The sequence below is a fragment of the Antechinus flavipes genome, chromosome 2, assembly GCF_016432865.1.
Source record: "Antechinus flavipes isolate AdamAnt ecotype Samford, QLD, Australia chromosome 2, AdamAnt_v2, whole genome shotgun sequence".
Taxonomy (NCBI): Eukaryota; Metazoa; Chordata; class Mammalia; order Dasyuromorphia; family Dasyuridae; genus Antechinus; species Antechinus flavipes.
Genome location: NC_067399.1, coordinates 526,780,170 through 526,805,470, shown reverse-complemented (window position 1 = coordinate 526,805,470; position 25,301 = coordinate 526,780,170). Strand labels below are relative to the sequence as shown.

The following is a 25,301-nucleotide window of genomic DNA, read 5'->3' as shown; positions in this document are numbered from 1 at the left end:
ATATATATATATATATATATATATATATATATATATATATATATATATATATATATATATATATATATATATATATATATATATATATATATATATATATATATATATATATATATATATATATATATATATATATATATATATATATATATATATATATATATATATATATATATATATATATATATATATATATATATATATATATATATATATATATATATATATATATATATATATATATATATATATATATATATATATATATATATATATATATATATATATATATATATATATATATATATATATATATATATATATATATATATATATATATATATATATATATATATATATATATATATATATATATATATATATATATATATATATATATATATATATATATATATATATATATATATATATATATATATATATATATATATATATATATATATATATATATATATATATATATATATATATATATATATATATATATATATATATATATATATATATATATATATATATATATATATATATATATATATATATATATATATATATATATATATATATATATATATATATATATATATATATATATATATATATATATATATATATATATATATATATATATATATATATATATATATATATATATATTCTGGGATTCTGCATCTGGATCCTTTTATAGATGTGATTTGAAGATACTTTCCACAGAGATTGAAAATATTCTCTCTTTCCTTCTCCCTTCCTTATCTTCAGATAGACCAACTTTGTGTTTTTCATCTCCTAAATTCTGCTTATTTCTTTCTTTCTTTTTTATTTTTTTCTTTCTTTCTTAATTGAAATTATGCTGATTCTTCTTTACAGCAGAATAATGAGATGATTGATTGCTTGATTTTGGCTTTTTTGCTTTTTTGCGGAAAACTCTTACCCTTGTTAATCTTAATCATTTCCTCTTTATGGGGATATATACCTTAAATGTTCAACCTTGATTCAATCATAATCTTCTGTTCCAAAAAACTTCATAAAAAAGAATTTCTTTTTATGAGATTTCTTCAAATATTTGACTGGATTTACAATCTTTCCTGGTCAGGGAGGCTACCCAGTCATAGATCAAATTTGTGAGTCAGATTCATGGTGCCATCTTACCAACTTAACTACCCAAAGTGTACCTTCTATTGTTTTTCAAAAGACTGATGCTGCCTGATTTAGACTCCTTTATATTACTTCCTGTGAAACATTTATGTCTTCATTCATCTCCTCCTTATTGTCTCCTGTCTTAGAGGAAGAAGTAGCTGTTCTGGTGAGCATTTTCTCACAATTTCCTTCATAAATTTTCCCTAATTTCTTATGTGCCCTTGCATATCCTACTGTCTTCCATATTTTCAAAACCATATTTTGTTCATTTTTTCTTACATTTTCAAACTATTTCTACAATACAATACTTCATGAATCTGTTCCCTCTAAAATATTTCAAAGCTTATCACCTTAGTTTAGTCCCATATCATTTGTTATGGCAACTACAACAGCTTTCCAACAATTCTCCCTCTTTCCAACCAATCTTCACAATTGTCAGAACAATCTTCTTCATGCTTATCCCTGATTATTTAGCACAAAGGCTGACACACAAAAGGTACTCAATAAGTGTTTATTGACTTACCAACTGCTTGCCATTCTACTACTTCCATGATTCTTCTTAAAATACAGAACAAAATCCAAACTTTTGCATACTTTCAAGCACAATTTTCTATGTCAAATTTTTCATGATCCCTTTAACTGTTCCTTCCCTCCCTCTTAAATTATTTTGCATTAAACAACTTTGCATTTATTTATATTTTGTTTCATTTGCACGTGCATGCTAATACAAGTAAAAGAAAACAAATATAATATTATTGTTAGCAGTCATTTCCATCCTGTCTGACTCTTTGTGACCCTTTTTGGGGTTCCTTGTTAAAGGTACTGAAGTGGTTTGCCATTTCCTTCTCTGGTTCATTTTACATACGAAGAAATTGAGAAAAACAGAGTTAATTGTCTTATCCAGTGTCACAGAGCTACTAAGTGTCTGACTCTAGATTTGAAATCAAGTTTTTCTGACTTCAGAAGTTGTGGCTTATTTACTACACTGCCTATTACATATATCCACAAATATACATCCCTCCACATACATATGTGTGTATGTATGTTTATGTTCATGCATGTGTATTGGTGTATATGCACATGAATGTGTGTGAATATATATATATATATATATATATATATATATATATATATATATATATATATATATATATATATATATATATATATATATATATATATATATATATATATATATATATATATATATATATATATATATATATATATATATATATATATATATATATATATATATATATATATATATATATATATATATATATATATATATATATATATATATATATATATATATATATATATATATATATATATATATATATATATATATATATATATATATATATATATATATATATATATATATATATATATATATATATATATATATATATATATATATATATATATATATATATATATATATATATATATATATATATATATATATATATATATATATATATATATATATATATATATATATATATATATATATATATATATATATATATATATATATATATATATATATATATATATATATATATATATATATATATATATATATATATATATATATATATATATATATATATATATATATATATATATATATATATATATATATATATATATATATATATATATATATATATATATATATATATATATATATATATATATATATATATATATATATATATATATATATATATATATATATATATATATATATATATATATATATATATATATATATATATATATATATATATATATATATATATATATATATATATATATATATATATATATATATATATATATATATATATATATATATATATATATATATATATATATATATATATATATATATATATATATATATATATATATATATATATATATATATATATATATATATATATATATATATATATATATATATATATATATATATATATATATATATATATATATATATATATATATATATATATATATATATATATATATATATATATATATATATATATATATATATATATATATATATATATATATATATATATATATATATATATATATATATATATATATATATATATATATATATATATATATATATATATATATATATATATATATATATATATATATATATATATATATATATATATATATATATATATATATATATATATATATATATATATATATATATATATATATATATATATATATATATATATATATATATATATATATATATATATATATATATATATATATATATATATATATATATATATATATATATATATATATATATATATATATATATATATATATATATATATATATATATATATATATATATATATATATATATATATATATATATATATATATATATATATATATATATATATATATATATATATATATATATATATATATATATATATATATATATATATATATATATATATATATATATATATATATATATATATATATATATATATATATATATATATATATATATATATATATATATATATATATATATATATATATATATATGAAGATTAAATCATTACAGTGGTGTTCATCTTGGGAAAGTTATTTAATCTCCCTGAATCTGTTTCCTCAACTGTTAAAAAAGAGAGAGAGAGAGAGAGAGAGAGAGAGAGAGAGAGAGAGAGAGAGAGAGAGAGAGAGAGAGAGAGAGAGAGAGAGAGAGAGAGAGAGAGAGAGAGAGAGAGAGAGAGAGAGAGAGAGAGAGAGAGAGAGAGAGAGAGAGAGAGAGAGAGAGAGAGAGAGAGAGAGAGAGAGAGAGAGAGAGAGAGAGAGAGAGAGAGAGAGAGAGAGAGAGAGAGAGAGAGAGAGAGAGAGAGAGAGAGAGAGAGAGAGAGAGAGAGAGAGAGAGAGAGAGAGAGAGAGAGAGAGAGAGAGAGAGAGAGAGAGAGAGAGAGAGAGAGAGAGAGAGAGAGAGAGAGAGAGAGAGAGAGAGAGAGAGAGAGAGAGAGAGAGAGAGAGAGAGAGAGAGAGAGAGAGAGAGAGAGAGAGAGAGAGAGAGAGAGAGAGAGAGAGAGAGAGAGAGAGAGAGAGAGAGAGAGAGAGAGAGAGAGAGAGAGAGAGAGAGAGAGAGAGAGAGAGAGAGAGAGAGAGAGAGAGAGAGAGAGAGAGAGAGAGAGAGAGAGAGAGAGAGAGAGAGAGAGAGAGAGAGAGAGAGAGAGAGAGAGAGAGAGAGAGAGAGAGAGAGAGAGAGAGAGAGAGAGAGAGAGAGAGAGAGAGAGAGAGAGAGAGAGAGAGAGAGAGAGAGAGAGAGAGAGAGAGAGAGAGAGAGAGAGAGAGAGAGAGAGAGAGAGAGAGAGAGAGAGAGAGAGAGAGAGAGAGAGAGAGAGAGAGAGAGAGAGAGAGAGAGAGAGAGAGAGAGAGAGAGAGAGAGAGAGAGAGAGAGAGAGAGAGAGAGAGAGAGAGAGAGAGAGAGAGAGAGAGAGAGAGAGAGAGAGAGAGAGAGAGAGAGAGAGAGAGAGAGAGAGAGAGAGAGAGAGAGAGAGAGAGAGAGAGAGAGAGAGAGAGAGAGAGAGAGAGAGAGAGAGAGAGAGAGAGAGAGAGAGAGAGAGAGAGAGAGAGAGAGAGAGAGAGAGAGAGAGAGAGAGAGAGAGAGAGAGAGAGAGAGAGAGAGAGAGAGAGAGAGAGAGAGAGAGAGAGAGAGAGAGAGAGAGAGAGAGAGAGAGAGAGAGAGAGAGAGAGAGAGAGAGAGAGAGAGAGAGAGAGAGAGAGAGAGAGAGAGAGAGAGAGAGAGAGAGAGAGAGAGAGAGAGAGAGAGAGAGAGAGAGAGAGAGAGAGAGAGAGAGAGAGAGAGAGAGAGAGAGAGAGAGAGAGAGAGAGAGAGAGAGAGAGAGAGAGAGAGAGAGAGAGAGAGAGAGAGAGAGAGAGAGAGAGAGAGAGAGAGAGAGAGAGAGAGAGAGAGAGAGAGAGAGAGAGAGAGAGAGAGAGAGAGAGAGAGAGAGAGAGAGAGAGAGAGAGAGAGAGAGAGAGAGAGAGAGAGAGAGAGAGAGAGAGAGAGAGAGAGAGAGAGAGAGAGAGAGAGAGAGAGAGAGAGAGAGAGAGAGAGAGAGAGAGAGAGAGAGAGAGAGAGAGAGAGAGAGAGAGAGAGAGAGAGAGAGAGAGAGAGAGAGAGAGAGAGAGAGAGAGAGAGAGAGAGAGAGAGAGAGAGAGAGAGAGAGAGAGAGAGAGAGAGAGAGAGAGAGAGAGAGAGAGAGAGAGAGAGAGAGAGAGAGAGAGAGAGAGAGAGAGAGAGAGAGAGAGAGAGAGAGAGAGAGAGAGAGAGAGAGAGAGAGAGAGAGAGAGAGAGAGAGAGAGAGAGAGAGAGAGAGAGAGAGAGAGAGAGAGAGAGAGAGAGAGAGAGAGAGAGAGAGAGAGAGAGAGAGAGAGAGAGAGAGAGAGAGAGAGAGAGAGAGAGAGAGAGAGAGAGAGAGAGAGAGAGAGAGAGAGAGAGAGAGAGAGAGAGAGAGAGAGAGAGAGAGAGAGAGAGAGAGAGAGAGAGAGAGAGAGAGAGAGAGAGAGAGAGAGAGAGAGAGAGAGAGAGAGAGAGAGAGAGAGAGAGAGAGAGAGAGAGAGAGAGAGAGAGAGAGAGAGAGAGAGAGAGAGAGAGAGAGAGAGAGAGAGAGAGAGAGAGAGATTATGAGCATATTTGTACTTATTAACATATAGCAATTAAGAAAACACATTAATGTGTTACACATTAAATCCCTTGAGTAACAACCGAAGAATTCAATTTATTATTACACATATCTCTTGGTGAAATAAAGAAAACAATCTTATCCTGCTGAATGTGATAATACTGATTCATGAGTCACAATAGAGAAAATTAAACTTCATTAAATGTAAAATATTATTTTTATATGCAAAGTTTGCCTTTGAAGAAAATAATGTTCATTATTATAATTCCAGAAGCAGTGGTTGTACATTACTGTGTGTCAGTTACACAATTAGAGCTGCATTTTTATTGCTAAAATTCAAGAGAGATTACTAGCTCTTTCACACTATAAGAATTTCAGCTTCTGTTAATTCATTCTGATCTTAAAGCTTGACATACATTATTATAATTACCTATAATTTTCTCAAAGGAAGGAAAACAGGCAAAAAGTAACTGTTAGCAAAACTTTCTAGCAAATTATAGAAAGACTAGGATTAAGTTTTAAAACAATGTTGAAAAAAATAAAAAAGATTTAATGTAACTGAAATTTTTTAACATTATGAGTAGTATTAATAATAAGATTCCATATGCATGTCAATGTATACATCTCATTTTATCTTCACAACAATGAGAGTTATCTTATTTCACACTTGCTACTCTGATTTCAGCTCACATCACATTCTCAGGATAAATTCCTCATTTTTAATCTTACCTCCATGCTATTAACTCAAGTCTTAATGGACACCAACTCCCTCAGCCTCCTCAGCTCTCAGTTTTATTCCACTTTGTATCTATTGTTCTATCTGGTTTTAATACACAGAACACAAATGCTCCCTTGCTCTCCCCACTACCCCCCCACTTTAAGCATTTATGTCTTTTTTTTTTTTTGTATATTGTCTCCATCTTAAGATTTAAGTTCCTAGAAAGGACTGTCTTTCCTTTTATCAATTGTATCTCTGGCACTTAGTGTAGAGCTTGGCACATAGTAAGTACTTAATAAATATTTAGTAAATTGGATTGTTAGATAGCATAAATGAAATTTGAATCCTGGTGCCATGTTTCCTTCTAGCCTTTATTTTTATATTTTCATCATATACAAGCTCTACATAACTTCAAAGAGTTGTCCTAAACCTCATTGGGAGTGTGTGTATATGCATGTATATACATTTATTATCATCCATATTTTCCCATTTTTATAGATGAGGGAAACTAAGGTTTTGTTAATGAGTGTCAGAGGAAGGTCTTCAATGCAGGTTTTCTACATATGAGGCCCAGTACTATTTTTCATAAGGAGCTTTCAGACCCATTAAAAACAACAATTTGCAAGATATAAAATAAACTTCCAGGAATCATTACCATTTCTATATACTACCAATAAAACCCAGCAGGAACAGATAGAAAGAAAAATTCCATTTAAGATAATTGTAGATAATATAAAATGCTTGGGAGCTTACCTACCAAGACAAACCCAAGGACAATATGAACACTGTTCACACAAATAAAGACAAATCTAAACAATAATAATTAAAGAGAATTAAGAAATATTAATTGCTTGTGACTGAGGATGAGCCATTATAACAAAATGACAATTCTAAGTAATTTACTAATTCAGTAATCAAAATTACCAAATCAAATTATCAAAGAATTATTTTATAGAACTAGAAAAATAATAACAAAATTCATGTGAAAAAAGAGGTCAAAGATATTAAGGGAATCCAGGGGGAAAACATGAAAGAAGGAAGGTGATCTAGCAGTTTCAGGTGTCAAACTATTGATTAAAGTGATAATCATTAAAAAAAAAAAAAAAAAAAAAAAAAAAAAAAAAAAAAAAAAAAAAAAAAAAAAAAAAAAAAAAAAAAAAAAAAAAAAAAAAAAAAAAAAAAAAAAAAAAAAAAAAAAAAAAAAAAAAAAAAAAAAAAAAAAAAAAAAAAAAAAAAAAAAAAAAAAAAAAAAAAAAAAAAAAAAAAAAAAAAAAAAAAAAAAAAAAAAAAAAAAAAAAAAAAAAAAAAAAAAAAAAAAAAAAAAAAAAAAAAAAAAAAAAAAAAAAAAAAAAAAAAAAAAAAAAAAAAAAAAAAAAAAAAAAAAAAAAAAAAAAAAAAAAAAAAAAAAAAAAAAAAAAAAAAAAAAAAAAAAAAAAAAAAAAAAAAAAAAAAAAAAAAAAAAAAAAAAAAAAAAAAAAAAAAAAAAAAAAAAAAAAAAAAAAAAAAAAAAAAAAAAAAAAAAAAAAAAAAAAAAAAAAAAAAAAAAAAAAAAAAAAAAAAAAAAAAAAAAAAAAAAAAAAAAAAAAAAAAAAAAAAAAAAAAAAAAAAAAAAAAAAAAAAAAAAAAAAAAAAAAAAAAAAAAAAAAAAAAAAAAAAAAAAAAAAAAAAAAAAAAAAAAAAAAAAAAAAAAAAAAAAAAAAAAAAAAAAAAAAAAAAAAAAAAAAAAAAAAAAAAAAAAAAAAAAAAAAAAAAAAAAAAAAAAAAAAAAAAAAAAAAAAAAAAAAAAAAAAAAAAAAAAAAAAAAAAAAAAAAAAAAAAAAAAAAAAAAAAAAAAAAAAAAAAAAAAAAAAAAAAAAAAAAAAAAAAAAAAAAAAAAAAAAAAAAAAAAAAAAAAAAAAAAAAAAAAAAAAAAAAAAAAAAAAAAAAAAAAAAAAAAAAAAAAAAAAAAAAAAAAAAAAAAAAAAAAAAAAAAAAAAAAAAAAAAAAAAAAAAAAAAAAAAAAAAAAAAAAAAAAAAAAAAAAAAAAAAAAAAAAAAAAAAAAAAAAAAAAAAAAAAAAAAAAAAAAAAAAAAAAAAAAAAAAAAAAAAAAAAAAAAAAAAAAAAAAAAAAAAAAAAAAAAAAAAAAAAAAAAAAAAAAAAAAAAAAAAAAAAAAAAAAAAAAAAAAAAAAAAAAAAAAAAAAAAAAAAAAAAAAAAAAAAAAAAAAAAAAAAAAAAAAAAAAAAAAAAAAAAAAAAAAAAAAAAAAAAAAAAAAAAAAAAAAAAAAAAAAAAAAAAAAAAAAAAAAAAAAAAAAAAAAAAAAAAAAAAAAAAAATCTAGTATTGGCTGAGAAACAGAGTGGTGAATCAGAGGAATATATTAACTACACAATATGTAGTACTAAATCTAGTGCTTGATAAACCTAAAGATCTGAGTCAAGGGGGATGGGTGGGGACAGAACTCACTATTTGACAAAAATTGCTTGGAAAACTGGAAAACAGTTTGGCAGAAACTTGACAAACACCTCATACCATATGCCAAGATAAAGTGAAAACGGAACAATGATTTAGACATAAAAGGTGAAATAAGCAAATGAGAGAATCATAGAAAAGCACACCTGTCATATTTATAGATAAAAAGATTTTGTGATCAAATGAGATTGAAAGTATCAGGGAAAATAAAATGAAAAATTTTGATGACATGAAATTAAAAAGAATTTGCACAAGCAAAACTAATGCAGCCAAAATTTAAAGAAAAGTAGAAAATTCAGGAAAATTAAGTTTCTCTAATAAAGAGTTAATTTTATACACACACACACACACACACACATATATATGAAATCTAGCCAAATTTATAAAAATAAGACCCATTCTGTAACTGATAGTCAAAGGAACTGAGCAGGCAGTTTTCAGAAGAATACATTAAAGCTATCAATATTGATAAAATGCTCCAATCTTTATTGGTTAGAGAAATGCAAATTTTAAAACCCTATATTATGATCAATACCCATAAATTGGCTAACATGACAGAAAAGGAAAATGACAAATGTTGGAAGGGACATGGGAAAACTGGGACACTAATGCTTGGTGGAATTGTGAACTGGCCTAATCTTTCTGAAGAACAATTTGGAACTACCCCTTAATAACAATAAAACTTTGACACAGCAATACCACTACTAGACCTATTTACATAAAAATATTTATAGCAGGGGCTGTTGGGTGGTGCAGTGGATAGAGCACCAGCCCTGAAGTCAAGAGAACCTGAGTTCAAATCTGGCCTCAGACACTTAACATATCCTAGCAGTATGACCTTGAGCAAGTCACTTAATCCCAATTGCCTCAGCATATATATATATATATATATATATATATATATATATATATATATATATATATATATATATATATATATATGTAGAATTAGAACACTGTACAGAGCAACAGCTCTGATCAAGACAATAATTCAAGATAGTTCCAAAGGACCAAAGACAAAAATGCTATCTATCTATTTCCTAAGGGAATTGATGAACTCTGAATGCATATTGAACATACTTTTTTTTTTTTTACTTCTTTTATTTTTCTTGCATGTGTTTATATGCGTGTGTGTATGTATGTCTTCTATAACATGATTAAGGTAGGAAAATATTTTACATGACTTCACACATAAAATCAATATCATATTGCTTGCCTTTTAAAGGTGTAAGAGAGAGGAAAAAGAATAGGACTCAAAATTTTAAAAAATGAATGTTAAGTTTTCCTTAAGTAATTGGGAAATATTTAATGAAAGAAAATACATTTATATACAGCAACAACAACTCAGTTATAGGCAGAGAAAAAGAGGAATTCTATGAATTTATGTCTGAATTTATGGTCTAAGAAAGATAGTCATAGTCATGCTGTGGAACTGCTTGCCACAAAAATGCCTCTGAATAAGAATATAAGGACTTGTTTCAATAATTCTCTCAGGTGTGCAAAACTGTATTGGTTGACAATATACCATTCACAAATATTGGATTGAAAAACCTCATCAAATTTAAGGTACATTTGGAAGGAACATTAAGTAACAACAACAAAAAAAAACAAACAAAAAAAAAAAAAAAAAACAATAGACTTGGAGTGAGAGAATACAAGCATGTCCCACCTCTATCACTCATTACCATCATGATGACCATTATTATTACTACTAGTAGCTACTATTTAAATAGCAATCAATATAAAGTTTGCAACGTACTTTACAAATATTATTCCATTTGATGGTCATAACAACCCTGGGAGGTGGATAATAATAATAATGATAATAATAACAATAATGATAAATTTACAGAGTGCTTTACAGACATATCATTTAATCCTCACAACAACTCTGGGAGGGAGGTATTATCATAGTATTTATTTTGGTTATTATTGTTAACATTATAGCAGCAGCTAGTATTTATGGAACACTTTAAGGTATATGAAGTCCTTTGCAAATATTACTGCACTTGTTCCTTGCAACTATCTTGGGGATTGGCATTTATTATTAATCCTCATTTTACAGATAAAGAAACTGAGAAGACAGAAGTTAAATGACTTATTCAGAGTCACACAGCTGGTAAACATCTGAGTCAGAATTTGCTTTTCATTTTTCCTGATTTTAAGTCCAGTGCTCTATCTGCTGAATGACCTAGCTGTTCCTAAAAAGATCACTAGCTTCTTGATCTCTGCTGAGTCCTTTCTACATAAAGCTTGGTTTCTTCATAGAAGAAAAGAGCACAGATACATAAAAAACACTAATATTTAATATGATTATGAATTTTAAATAGGACAATGAATGTAAAATGCTTTATGATAGAAAATCAATCAATTAATAGACATTTATTAAGTACCTAATATGTCCCGGGCAATTGGAGTTAAGTGACCTGCCCAGGGTTACGCAGCTAGGAAGTGTTAAGTGTCTGAGTCCCCATTTGAATTCAGATCCTCCTGACTTCAGGGCTGGTACTCTATCCACTGCACTACTTAGCTGCCTCTTATTCCTTTTCAATCAACAATTGTGTGATTATATAGATTTAACTAATTTTTAAAAAAATAAAGTTAGAGTCTAAATGGAAGAACTTAAAAATGGTTGTGCAGAACAATGAAGCATTTAAAAGCATTTGCTATAGCTATCTGGAATTGTAAATCAATTTGCTTCTGAATATTATAATTGGCAGAATTAGTATAAAATCCTAGAATTTGGAGCTTCATCATTTTCCAGTTAGAAAGGCAAAATCCCATGTTCTTTCCATCATATTTTCTGAAAACTAGAATTAGTCCATTTTTTCCTTTCAGGTAAGAAATAGTTTCAAAAATTTGAAAGCAACAGAAGAAATTTTAAAATGTCAGAAGTTTTTAGAAAATGGGTAAATACATGAATCATTACACTTGGATGGATACCCAATGTTATCTCATCACTGCAAACTGAAACCCTCATCCCAAGGTTCTTAATAATCTATACCTTTTCATAAAAATCTTCATAGATAATCCTCCCAAAGGATAGCTTTAAAATCTTGATATTTCAGGACACCAGAGACACTATTCATATTGATGTTCATTTTTTTTTTTTGCAGGACTAGCAAAGGTGCTAGGGTGAATGTATAACAAGACACATACTTGATTATTGTTTTTTATAGCATTTCTCAAATATAAAACAATTTCCTAGGTCCTTCTTTTTTACTTAATTATAATATTTTTTTTTACTTAATTATAATAATTTTCACATCTTGGCCAAGTAGAATTCTTATTTTATTTAAACTGTACTACCTCTCCACTGCCCAAATAACAAAGCTTTTTGTACTTTCACATTTTCCAGGAGCAGAATAATCTCATTTAAGGTTCTTAATGATTTAATGAACAAATGTAAACATTAACATGCTGCAATTAAAGTATGTAAAATATTTCAAATGCCTCAGATTCTGATGAAATCATGGTTTTTTCTCAATATCACCCTTCCCCCCACCTAATTTCAAAGTAATTTTTGAAGTTTTCTTCTTCATCCCAGTAGGCTCAAAGGATATGCTTTTGAGTTCAGATCAATTGGGTTTCCAGTTAAAAGTTCTCCCTACTGTCCTTTTACTTCTGGCTTCTATGCTGCTTTGCTTTCAGAGGTGGCAGCTATCTATATAATGTTATAGTTATGTGTTAAGGTATTTAAAACAGTTTGTTTTTCCTTAATTAGGTTAAAAAAATCCCTTGAATTAATGAAAAAAAAATACAAAGAAAGGTGGCCTTAGCTGTACAAGACCTAAAAATATATTATAAAGTGATGGTTATCAAAACCATTTGATACTAGCTAAGAAATAGAATAGTGGATCGGTGGAATATGCTAAGTTCATAAGACATATTCAATGACTACAGTAATCTAGTGTTTGATAAACTCATAGACTCTAATTTCTGGGATAAGAATTCACTATTTGATAAAAATTGCTGGCAAAGAGTATGGCAGAAAATAGATATTGATCAACATCTAACAATTTATGCCAAGATAAGGTTGAAATTGGTTCATAATTTAGACATAAAGAGGGCTGTTGTAAACAATTTAGAGGAAGAAGGGATGGTCTATCTGTCATATCTATGGAGAAGGAAGGAATTTAAGGCCAAAAAGAATGAGAGAACATTATGAAATGCAAAACAGAAAAATTTTACAATATTAAATTTAAAAGGTTTTACACAAACAAAACCAACACAGCCAAGATTAGAAGGGAAGCATAAAGCTGAGAAAAATTTTGCAGCCAGTATTCAGGCCTTGTTTCTAAAATATAGAGAAAATTAGCTTAAAATTATAAGAATACAAGCCATTCCCCAATTGATGGCTAAAGGACAGAAATAGATAATTTTCAGATGAAGAAATTAAAGCTCTTTCTAGTCATATGAAAAAGTGCTCTAATTAACTATTGATTAGAGAAATGAAAATTAAGACAATTTTGAGGTAATACTTTACATCTCTCAGATTGGCTAAGATGACAGGAAAAGAATATGATTAACATTGGAGGGGGTGTGGGAAAACCAAGACATTAATGTATTGTTGGTGGATTTGTGAAATGATCCAACCATTGGGGAGAACAATTTGGAATTACATCCACATCTAAAACCAACAGCAAGCATTATTTGTAATGGAAAGAAACTGGAGACATTCCCAATAAGATCAGGGGTGAAACAAGGATGCCCATTATCACCACTATTATTCAACATTGTATTAGAAATGTTGGCTTTAGCAATAAGAAAAGAAAAAGAAAAAAAAGAAATTGGAATAGGCCATGAGAAAATAAAACTATCACTCTTTGCAGATGATATGATGATATACTTAAAGAATCTTAGAAAATCATTCAAAAACCTATTGGAAACAATTCACAGCTTTAGCAAAATTGCAGGATATAAAATAAACCCATACAAATTATCAGGATTTCTATATATTATTGACAAGCCCATCAGCAAGAAACAGAAAGAGAAATTCTGTTTAAAATTACTATAGACAAAAAGACATCTACCCAAGACAAACCCAAGAACTATACATAATTAGAAAATGCTTCTCAATCAAATAATATCAGATCTAAACACAATTGCTCAAAGATAAGCTGAGTTAATATAATAAAAATGACAATTCTGCCTAAATTGGTCTATTTGTTCAGTATCATATCAAACTGCCAAAAGTTATTTTTTACAACTAGAAAAAATAATAACAAAATTCATCTGGAAGAACAAAAGGTCAAGAATATCAAGGGAAGTGATGAAAAAAAAAAATGGTTGCTTAGCAGTACCAAACTTTAAGCTATATTTTAAAATAGCAGTCATCAAAACCATTTGATACAGGCTAAGAAATAGAGTGGTGAATCAATATAATATATTAGATATACAAGACACAATAATCAAGGTCTCTAATAATCTAGTATTTGATAACCTCCCCCCCCTCCCCAAACTTCAGCTTCTGGAATAAGAACTATTTCATAAAATTGCTGGGAAAACTGGAAAATAATATATCAAAAACACAGCATAAATTTATCACTCACACCCCCTACCAAAACAAGGTCAAAATGGTACATGATTTGGGAATAAAGGGCATACTACAAACAAACTAGATAATTTACCTATAAGATTTTTAGAGGGGGGGGAATTTATGACCAAAGAATAACTAGAGAACATTATGAAAGGCAAAATGGACAACTTTGATTACATTAAATTCAAAAGATTTTGCACACACACACACAAAAACCCACAAATAAGATTAAAAGGGAAGTACAAAGCTGACAAAAAAATCTTTATAGCCAGTATTTCTGATAAAGATCTCATTTCCAAAATATATAAACAACTGTGTCAAATTTATAAGAATACAAGTCATTCTCCAATTGATAAATGGTCAAAAGTTATGAATAGACAATTTTCAGATGAAGAAATTAAATCCATCTATAATTATATGGAAAAATGTTCTAAATCACTATTAATTAAAGAAATGCAAATTAAAAGAACTCTGAGGTACCACCTCATACCTCCCAGATTGGTTAAGATGACAGGAAAAGTTGATGATAAATATTGGAGGGAATATGGGGAAAATGGAACATTAATTCATTTTTTGGTGGAAATGACCCAACTATTCTGAAGAGCAATTTGGACCTATATTCAAAGAGCTATTAAACTGTGCATAGTCTTTGACCTAGCAGTGCCATTACTGGGTTTGTATCCTAAGGAAATCATAGAGAAGGGAAAAGGAACCACATGGGCAAATATGTTTGTAGCAGCATTTTTGTGGTAGCAAAGAATTGGAAAAAAGTAGATTCCCATCAATTGGGGAATGGCTGAACAAGTTGTAGTATATGAAGGAAATGGAATATTATTATTCTATAAAAATGATGAATAAGCTGACTTTAAAAATGCCTGGAAAGATTTACATGCACTGATGCTGAGTGAAACAAGCAGAACCAGAATACACTGTAAACAATAACAGCAAGAATGTACAATGATCAGTTATGAAAGACTTGGTTCTTCTCAGTGGTTCAGTGATCCAAAGCAAACCCAATAGGCTTTGGACAGAAAATGCCATCTGCATCCAGAAAAGAACTAAGGAGACTCAATGTAAATCAACACATTATATTCATTTCTTTTTTCTGTTTTTTTTCCTCTCTCCTATAGTTTTCTTCTTTTGCTCTGATTTTTCTCTCCCAACATGATTCATAAAGCAATGTATGTTAAAAATAAACAAATTTACTGGAAAATAAAATAAAAATATCTATATCCAAAGGCTATAAAACAGTACGTATTCTTTAATGCAGCAGTATTTCTACTAGGCCTATATTCTAAAGAGATCATGAAGAGGGGAAAGCACCCACATGTGCAAAAAAAAGTGTTTGTAGCAGCCCTTTTTTGCAATGGCAAGGAACTGGAAATTGAGTCGATGCTCCTTAGTTGGGGAATGGCTGAATTATCTATGGCATATGAATGTTATGGTATATTATTGTTCTTTAAGAAATGATTGGGGGGAGCTAGATGGTACAATGGTTAGAGAAGCAATCCTGAAGTCAGGAAGACCTTAGTTCAGATCCAGCCTCAGACACTTAACACTTTGTTGCTGTATGGCTCTGGGCAAATCATTTAACCCCAATTGCCAATTTGCCCCAATTGCTCTCAATTTTTATTGCTGTTCAATTCTTAGACAGCTATGTCTGACTCTTCGTGGCCTCATTTGGAGTTTTCTTGGCAAAGATACTGAAATGATTTAACATTTACTTTTTCAGCTTATTTCACAGATGAGGAAACTAAAACAAACAGAGTTGAGTGAATTGTAGTGATTGAGGGGAGATTTGAATTCATGAAGAGGCTTTTTGACTCAGCAAGTGCTCAGTAAAGGAATGTTGTATTGGCCTGAATTAATGTGTTTGGTGAAAGTCTTATTCATAAATTATAAGTTCTACCTAAACCAGACTAAATGACCATAAATGCCATATGGTACTGGATTCATAAACGTTTGAATTCAAGAGGTTTTGGAGACTCAATTGCACATCACCAAGATGTTGCCCAGCAATATAATGCTATTTAAACATTAAAGTAATTCTGAAAGGGATAAAGGAATGGTGTTCCATGTTGGTGGAGAAAACAAGGAAATCACACATTTTAAAGAATATTTTGTTCAGATATTAAGCAACAACTGACCTGACCTGGAGCCCAATGACCTGTTATTTTGGTTGGGCACAAAATGTAAACAATTGCTTATACCAAGCAACAGTGAGAGAGGCAAGAGGCTTTTTGTTTGTTTGATCAAACTTTGATTTCACAATATTAGAAATCTCTCAGGAGAGAATATTCATCTACTAATAAGGATCAGAAATTTTTCTGTAACTTATAGTCTTAAAAATGTTTTTTGTTAAGTGATGTGCCCAGTCAATATGGACTAGACATCTCAGACTTAGATTAAAGTTCTATATCTATTATCTCTCTCTGCTCATTCTGTTCACTTCTCCCTCCATCCCAATCTCTCCTTTCCAACTTTTTCCATCTCTCACTCCCAGTTTCACTCACACTCTCTCTCTCTCTTTCCCTCTCCCACACACACACACTTTTTTTTTCATGAAACAAATCAATTTAAATAATGTATTTTAAAACAATTTTTAGGTTCTACCTCACACTATGAGACTAACAAATGAATAATACTGGGGAGAGTCCATTATCATGGAAAAATAGATTGATAAAAAATTAGTAAGAGTCAAAGAACCATAGATTTCTCACTAAAAAGGACATGAAGAAAACAAGAGACAAAGGGACTTTCCAAAGGTAAGTAGCAACTGAAAGAACTGGTCTTGTGATTCTAAATCCAATCTTTTTTCTGCTTCATTATATATGTTTTATATGGATTGCATAAAAGGGACTAGGATGTTTAATTTGGATAAAAGAGGACTAAGTGGAAGACATAAAGGGTAATAAAAGAACAAAGATTAAATTTGTCCTTCCAATTTATAAAAACAATCTCTTCCCTCCAGGACTTTTTTTTTCTTTTCAAGGATAGTGGGAGAGATTCACAATATGTATACATTTAAGTAAATATTATGTTATTTTAGGGGAAAGAGAAAGACAATGTGTCAGAGAGAGAAACAGATAGACAGAGAGAGAGACAGAAAGAGAGAGAGGGGAGGGAGCGGGGAGGGGGAGAGGGAGGTGTATTTAAGGCAAAGATTTTTTGTAGGACATTGTTCTTAAACTAAGCCACGGAGGAGAATCTTTGCAAAGGCACAAAGATAAATGAAATATCATGTATGAAGGAATACAAAGAAGGTTGACTGGAATAAAAGATATGAGGTAAAGTAACATGAAATGTTTGAAAATACAGGCTGGATACATACTGTTAAGGGCTCTAAATGCCAAAAAGAAATGTTTGTTTATCCTAGAAGTAATAAAGAGTCACAGGAACTTCTTTAGCCAAAAGATGACAGAGTTAGATTTGTGTTTAAGGGATAATCAAATCATAGCTATGTTGAGGATTGAATGAAGAGGTAAAAAATCAATTAGAAGACTGCTGGAGAAGAGATGAGAAGGTGCTGAACAGGAGGTGAAGTCATACGTGTGAATGAAAGGATGCAAAAGGTATGTCTGGAAGAGAGGATTTAGTGGAAATCAACCTCTGACCAGGAAATTTATCATCCCTAAATTTTAAGCCATGGTGCAGAAGTGCATATCCTATTCTTAGACAACATCTTCTTTGCTTCAATTCTAAGTCAAATTTTCCCTTCTGAATCTTTTGCCTTCAAAGGATAACAATTTGGAAAACTCAGACTGTGGTCCTAGAATCTTACTTTTTTTCTAAAACTTCATAATCATTGGCAATATTTTTTTCAAGGAAACTTGGTTCCATAGTACTAAATATCATTAAGAGGTCAAGGAAGATGAAAGTAGAAAAAGATTATTGGAGTTACTCAGAGGGAAACGGAAGTAAGGAAGAGAATAAGCATTTATATGGTACCTAATATGTGCCAGGCACTATGCTAAGTGTTTTAAAAATATCATCTCACTAAAACTCCAATGTGGGTGCTATTATTATTATTATTATCATTATCCCCATTTTACAAGTTAGATGACTGAGACCATGAAAAGTTAAGTAATTTTACTATAGTTATGGAGCTATTAAGTGTCTTAGATCACATTTGAACTCAGGCCTTCCTGATTTTAAGCCCAGTATCTACTGAGTCACTTAGTGGAGAGGAAAATAACACTTTCCTTACATTATCAATAAATGTTTATTGACTGAAAGGTCAATGCAAACTGCTTTGGATTCTAAGATACAATTTTTCATTTGTCTTTTCTACTTGCTGGGCAATAAAATGTGTCCCTTTATATGGCAGGGGGAAATATTTCTTAATTATCACCCCTGTTGCAGTGGTAGAATTGTATTTAACTTATCTATTTTTATTACTAATAGCACTGTTTCAAAATATGTTGATACCAAATGGTTTTAAAGGCTCTAAACTGCCTGCTGTCTTGGAGGGAATAATTCACATATATGGCCATGAAATTACAGTAGTTATGTAACTGGGCTAGAGCAAATGACTCTCTCTTTTGTCCTTATTTCCTCAAATCCTAGCACCCAGAGAGGTAGTTTATGGGGCTATAGAATTGTTTCTGTTTCTACTATTAGCAATCACATTAGTCCAGACACTAGAAATCTCCTAATTTCAAAGGCTAGGGAGATTAATAACAAAAGAAAAATTAGTGGTATAAATTCCTATGGAATCTTGTAAAACAAACAACCAAAAGAAACCAGATGATGGTTGGCTCTAGAGAGGTTAACAGAGTCAGATAACACCTGTCTTTGGGAAGATTTCTTTCTTCTTTTTAAATAGCATTTTATTTTTCCAAATACATGCAAAAATGGTTTTCAACTCACGTTTGCAAAAACTTGTTTTGGATTGTTCTCCCTCTTTACCCATTCCCCTTTTTCAAGACAGTAAACAATTCAATATAGGTTAAACACGTGCAGTTTAGGGTTGGGTTATGTATCAGCATAAACTAAAGTCCAGACTTTCAGTAAAGACATAAAGCCCCAAGATTGGGCCAAAGGAAGAATTATTCAATTATTTTTAGGATTCATTTCACTGGACTATAGGTATCAAAAAGCCATGACATTTCTTTCAATATCTTTTTTTTTCACTTCATGTCTCATTTAGTAGCAGAGATTAAAGCAAACTGAAATGTAAATATGAAAATCTTCCCATCCCAGTTTCAGTAACCATACTTGTTGTACATTACTGCCCCTAATAAGCAAAAGCTTGAGCACAACTCCAAAGTGGGCTTGCTGATTTAAAGATTCAATTAACACTTAATACACAATATGGTTCATAAGCATGCACTGTTCACTGAGAAACTGGCTATTTCTGGATATTAAGGTGAATAAAAAAGGGTTGGGATGAAAGTTAATATCCACCATTTTACAATAAAAGATTTTACTAGTTCTACATAGTGGAAAAAACTAAATGACTCATCTTTCTGATTTCGAATCTGGTTTCAGATACTTATTAGCTGTGTGACCTCAGGCAAATCACTTAACCCTGTTTGACTCAGTTTCCTCATCTGTTAAATGACCTGGAGAAGAAACAGCAAAACCACTCCAGTATCTTTGCCAAGAAAACTCCAAATGATGCCACAAAGAGTTGGACACAATTAAAATGGCTGAATAACAACAGTCCTCTTTCTTTTCATTTTTGGATTGGCTAATGATTTCATTGATATAAGGAACTCCCTATGAAGAAAGTCTCTCTGTCAATAGAGAGCAATAATTACTCTTCAATTTACAGCATGAGAAAGTGCCTGGGAACATTGAGGGCCTAAGTAACTTCTTCAAAGTAAAAAAAAAAAATCCAGAAATGTGTGATAGTTCTTGAAAGCAGTTCTCAATTTTATACCAAATCCCTTAAACAGTTCCTTCCCTAAACCTCAGTTTCCATATTCATAAAACAAGGATAATTACACTTGTACTGTTTATTTTACAAAATGATTTTGACTTAAAGTGATATAGAAATCTCACATCTCCATCTTAATCATTATTCGCCATGTGTAAAGTACAGTACCAAGGGAGATACAAAGATGGATAACACATGATCTTTATTCTCAGTGAGTGCATAATTCGGTAAAAATCTTACAATAATAAGTCAGGACTATTTTGTCTATATTTACATGACAAATTGATGTTTTTTGCATGGAGGTGTGGTTTTTAGTGAAGGAATATTTAATTGAAAATGTTTCTAAGAATTAATACTTTCAACTCTTTTAAGGTAAGATTTTCAGACACAAGCATCCTTAATTATTGTCAAGTTTCTTATCTATTTTATTTTTAATATTCTTTCTAGTTCTGCACAGATAGAAAATGGCAAGGACATGCAGAAAGAATGAAAAATGGGTTATTAAAAAAGGTAGTTAGAAAAGCTTTGCTTGACTATCCAGCCCAGTTCAATGAACATGTTTTAACTATGCCAAATACTCACTATATCTAGAGTCAAATATCTTAAGTTAGTTGATTTTATTTTAATGCTAATTCAAGTAGTGAAAACATATAAAAAAGACTTTAAAATTTCATTTGTCAACAATTTAAAAATGTTCAAACTGCAACATCTGCTTGTGGTAATATTTATAAGAGCTTATTTTCTTTGGTAGATGTACTTTAATGGAACCAACTCCATCAATTTCCAAAGCAGAATACTTACTGATTCAGGACAGGTGTGTATGCAGTTTTATCTTCATCAATAATTGTGACCATCAAAGTGATGAGCTGGGGCCAAAAATCCAAATTCTTGACAGTTGGACCCTGATCTTCCCGAGGAATGTCCTGTTTCTTACTCTGTTTAAAGAATCACACAACATATAAAAAAATCAAGTTGAATCATTTTAGTTCCAATTCAATGCACAATGGGAGGGGAAGTGAAAAAAATTATTTGTGATTATTTAAATAAGTGAAGCTAAATAAAATGTCCTTTTTAAGTTGAATAATGATTTGCAGATTGATAGTGACGTGGATCTATTAGAAAAAAAAATCTTGTTGATCTGAAAGTGACCCAGTAGAGATACTAGTCCCAGGATATAGAAATTTAGAAAATACAAACATCTAATAGTCCTACTCCTTCAGCATAGTAACTAATGTCCATCTCTAACTCAATTTGTCTTAAGTACTTCTTTTCTTGCTTTCACATCACAAGTTATAATTTAAGGGTTCATTTGTTGTTACTTATGATAAATGTCAAAATTGCTATTTACAGCTTTGCACTGATGAGTGTAATTTATTATTTGGTGACCTTTATTAGGAGCGACTATTTCTTTCAGAATGTCTTTGGTCAATGTTTTTATGAGAACTTCAATTGGGGAACCATAGAAAAAGAAGATTGAATTTCACTTCCTCTTATTTTCCAAAGCCTTAAAATATTAAGGTGTAAGAGTTTATGGATGTTCAAGTAATTAACTCTTTGGTTAAATCTGTGCAATTTAGAAAATCATACCATTTTCTCTGAATGAGCAAGAACTCATCATATGAGATACCTTGTTCCTGAATCCCTTCCTCTGGTCTCCATAATAAGACCTTTATAGACATGACTCTGAATTTTATACTCTATCAGAACTTCTTGAATTCTCCATTAGAGGTCTAAGAATGTGCTGGGATGATACTGAGTCTAAATATCCACACTCAGCATAAAGGAGTCCTTCAAAACATGCACCACTACTCACAAACAATTCTTATTCGATACTACATACTTTTTTCAAACACATAAAAGCAAAACAATGGCTTTTTCAATCAATAAATATTTTTCATGCAAGACCATTAGGGCATTTATTGACCATTAAAAATTAGGCCAAACAGATAAGGAAGACTTTTTGCTAAAAATGTATTTGGATTTAAACTATTTAATCAGAGAATTCTAGCTGTCAAATTAATGACAGACTGGCGGTGTCAGGTGGTCGCATAACTGTGGCCATATATTTAAAGCACTGTTCTCAAGTCATACGGGTGGATCTTTATTAAAATCTATCTATGGGACATGAGAATGTATCTAGGTATCCTAACTTATTTTTTGAGCTATCTTCATTAAAATTGAATCACTAATATTTTAAACAGGTCTTCATTAAATTTGATCACAATTAATTAATTGCATTTTCTATTACCTTCAATTACATCTTTTCTTTCCTGAGAGCTCAGGAAAGTAAAGAACCCTGGGAATTTTAACAAGGCATAGATAAAATTAGTTCTGATGGTTTCAGGAGACAATAATAGAGTACTCTCATTAATCACATCCCATGTATGCAGTTTTACAAAAAAAAATGGCACTGGTTGTAAATATTGTGGTTAATTGAAAGGAAATTACAATTGATAGTATGACTAATATCACAACCAAATGATCATCCAGCAAATAGAAGGCTTTAAAGAAGAGAGTGTCAAAAATACATAAACATATGTCAATGCAAAAGTTTGAGAGTTGTTACAGATTACATAACCATTAGTCTTACATGCTTAAAGACATGAGGGATTTATTTTTGGTGCCACTGTGGTACTTTGGATTCTGAATATTTTTTAATCAGCATTAATTGAAAGGTATACTTACTAGTTAGAATTGTTTACACATCCTAGAGCAATGATTCTGATGAATCATGTTTCTAATCAGAAACTTTCCTGAACATATATAATAACATCATGTATAAGATTAGAGATGGTGGTGGAATTCATTTAAGTTTATAGGAAACTCTAGGCTCTGGAGCCAAACAATTTCCCATAGAGTGTTCATTCCAGAGTAAAAAAAATCCTTGGAGTTTTTAAGCTTATGGGAATAGGGAGTATTCACTATTGACTGTATAGGAATTGTTTTCATTTCACTGCCTTAAAAATGATATATCCATGTATTGTTCAAAAGTGTCGCTCAGGGCTTTTCTGATGCCCCATCAAAGCATGGAAATGATGTTGGGTTCTGGCAAAGCTAGGTCCTACAAAGACAGGGAATGTTTCTTTTTAAAGACCAGCCTCAATAATTTTGGAGAAATGTATCAAAAGAAGCTTGGTCAATGGATAATTAAATTTTTTGGCCATAATAACTTACGAAACAATCTACTAAAGTGGTCAGAGTTTGATTTGTATTAGTGGAGGGATTGCCCAGACAGATCTAGAACTGACATTTGAGGTGGGGTATATCTAATCTTTCTGGTGGAATGATGAATGCCCAATCAGTACATTTTTTCAGCTGTTTCTTAGTATATTTGATTGTTACATCTTACAGGGCTCACTTTTGCAGCATGCTATATGAGATGCCCCAAGTCACTATGGGAACTATGGGAAAAACAAACCCCAGTCCCCATTATAGAAAATCTGGACCTGGTCTTGTCCTATTTGTCCCCTACCCTCCTTTGCCACCATGCCCTCTGGAATCTACTCGATTTTTAACAAAATCTTTTTTCAATTAAGATCTTTTGTCTTTTTCCTTCCCCCCACACACATTCATTATATTTTCTACTTAGTTCTCATTGCAACCTGGGTTTCTCTTGAAGATATTAATCCCTTGACATAATTGCACCAGGCTGTCTTATCTTCTGATATCCTAGAACACAGTACCAGGAAGAGAAGTTTATGTACTCCTTGTTCCCTATCGCTACTTTCACATATTTCCACTGCCACCATTACTCAGAAAGTAATCAGACATGTGATTGCTACCTTTTATCAATATCTGAGTCATTCTTTTTCTTCCTCAATAAGCTTTTATAGTCATCTTCTTCATCCCTATCCCAATTTCCCTTGAATACCTTGTTCTTCTAGTTTCTAGTTCCTCCTCAATTTCCATGAATGCTATCTCCAATCTACCTCAATCACACAAGAGTGAGCATACCTAGACACCTCCATCAACCAGGAAATGATGGAAACCAGGAGAATGTCAGTTGTAAGATGGCCAAAAAGATAATAACTTGGCAAAGCCTATAGGGCAGTTTCTAAAGAATTTGGTAATAAGGAAGGAAATTATTGAAAACATCTTGTATGGAAAGTATAAGAGAACCTGAATTCACCACCAAACTTTGCTAATTACTTCTCATGTGAACCTTGGCAAGACCCTAAAACTTTGTGAATCCTTGTTTTCTCATGTAAGAAATTGCCCTCAAAGATTGTTTCCAATTCTAAATCTATCATCCTTGGTCCTATGAACTAAGGATTCTGGATGGTCAGAACAGAGTGGGGCTTAGCATACTTAACACAAAGGAATTAATACTGACATTGAAATGTAAATATAAGAATCCAATAAGTAAATGTTTTCACATGTAAGAGAAAAAAGGGGGTATTAATGAAAGATTAAAAAAAACATACACACAGAACACAAAAGATTATCAGAAGAGGATTCAGACAAATAATTCAGTGTTAGTTATGTTCAGTTTATTACAGATTTAAATGAAAACTGCTATACAAGAGAGGTGTCAAACTTGTGGCCTGTAGCAATATTACCAAGTGTGACCTGAACTAGATTAAAATGGGAAATATTTAACAAAATAAACAAAAATACAATAGAACACAATAATTATATGACATTTCTGCCAATATATGATCAGGAGGGATCCTTCCATATTGATGTGGTGTGACACCATTTCTTTTAATTAACAGACTCAGTTTTTTATAAAACTCTTTAAGTTCTTTGACATGAAAATGTTCATGTTTGTTGATGTCTGTTGATGAATATTTTTAAGTTCACATTAAGATCAACAAATCATATACAGTTA

The 25,301-nt window shown here is 29.6% G+C and overlaps 1 protein-coding gene across 1 annotated transcript in view; it reads right to left on the bottom strand.

The window, feature by feature from the left end:
- Positions 1-25,301, bottom strand: part of UNC13C (unc-13 homolog C) — a 744,392-nt gene that overhangs the window by 231,864 nt on the left and 487,227 nt on the right. The window contains exon 17 of the mRNA XM_051980682.1: positions 21,272-21,405. Coding sequence (XP_051836642.1) covers positions 21,272-21,405 — 134 coding nt within the window. The remainder of the gene's footprint in view (positions 1-21,271; positions 21,406-25,301) is intronic.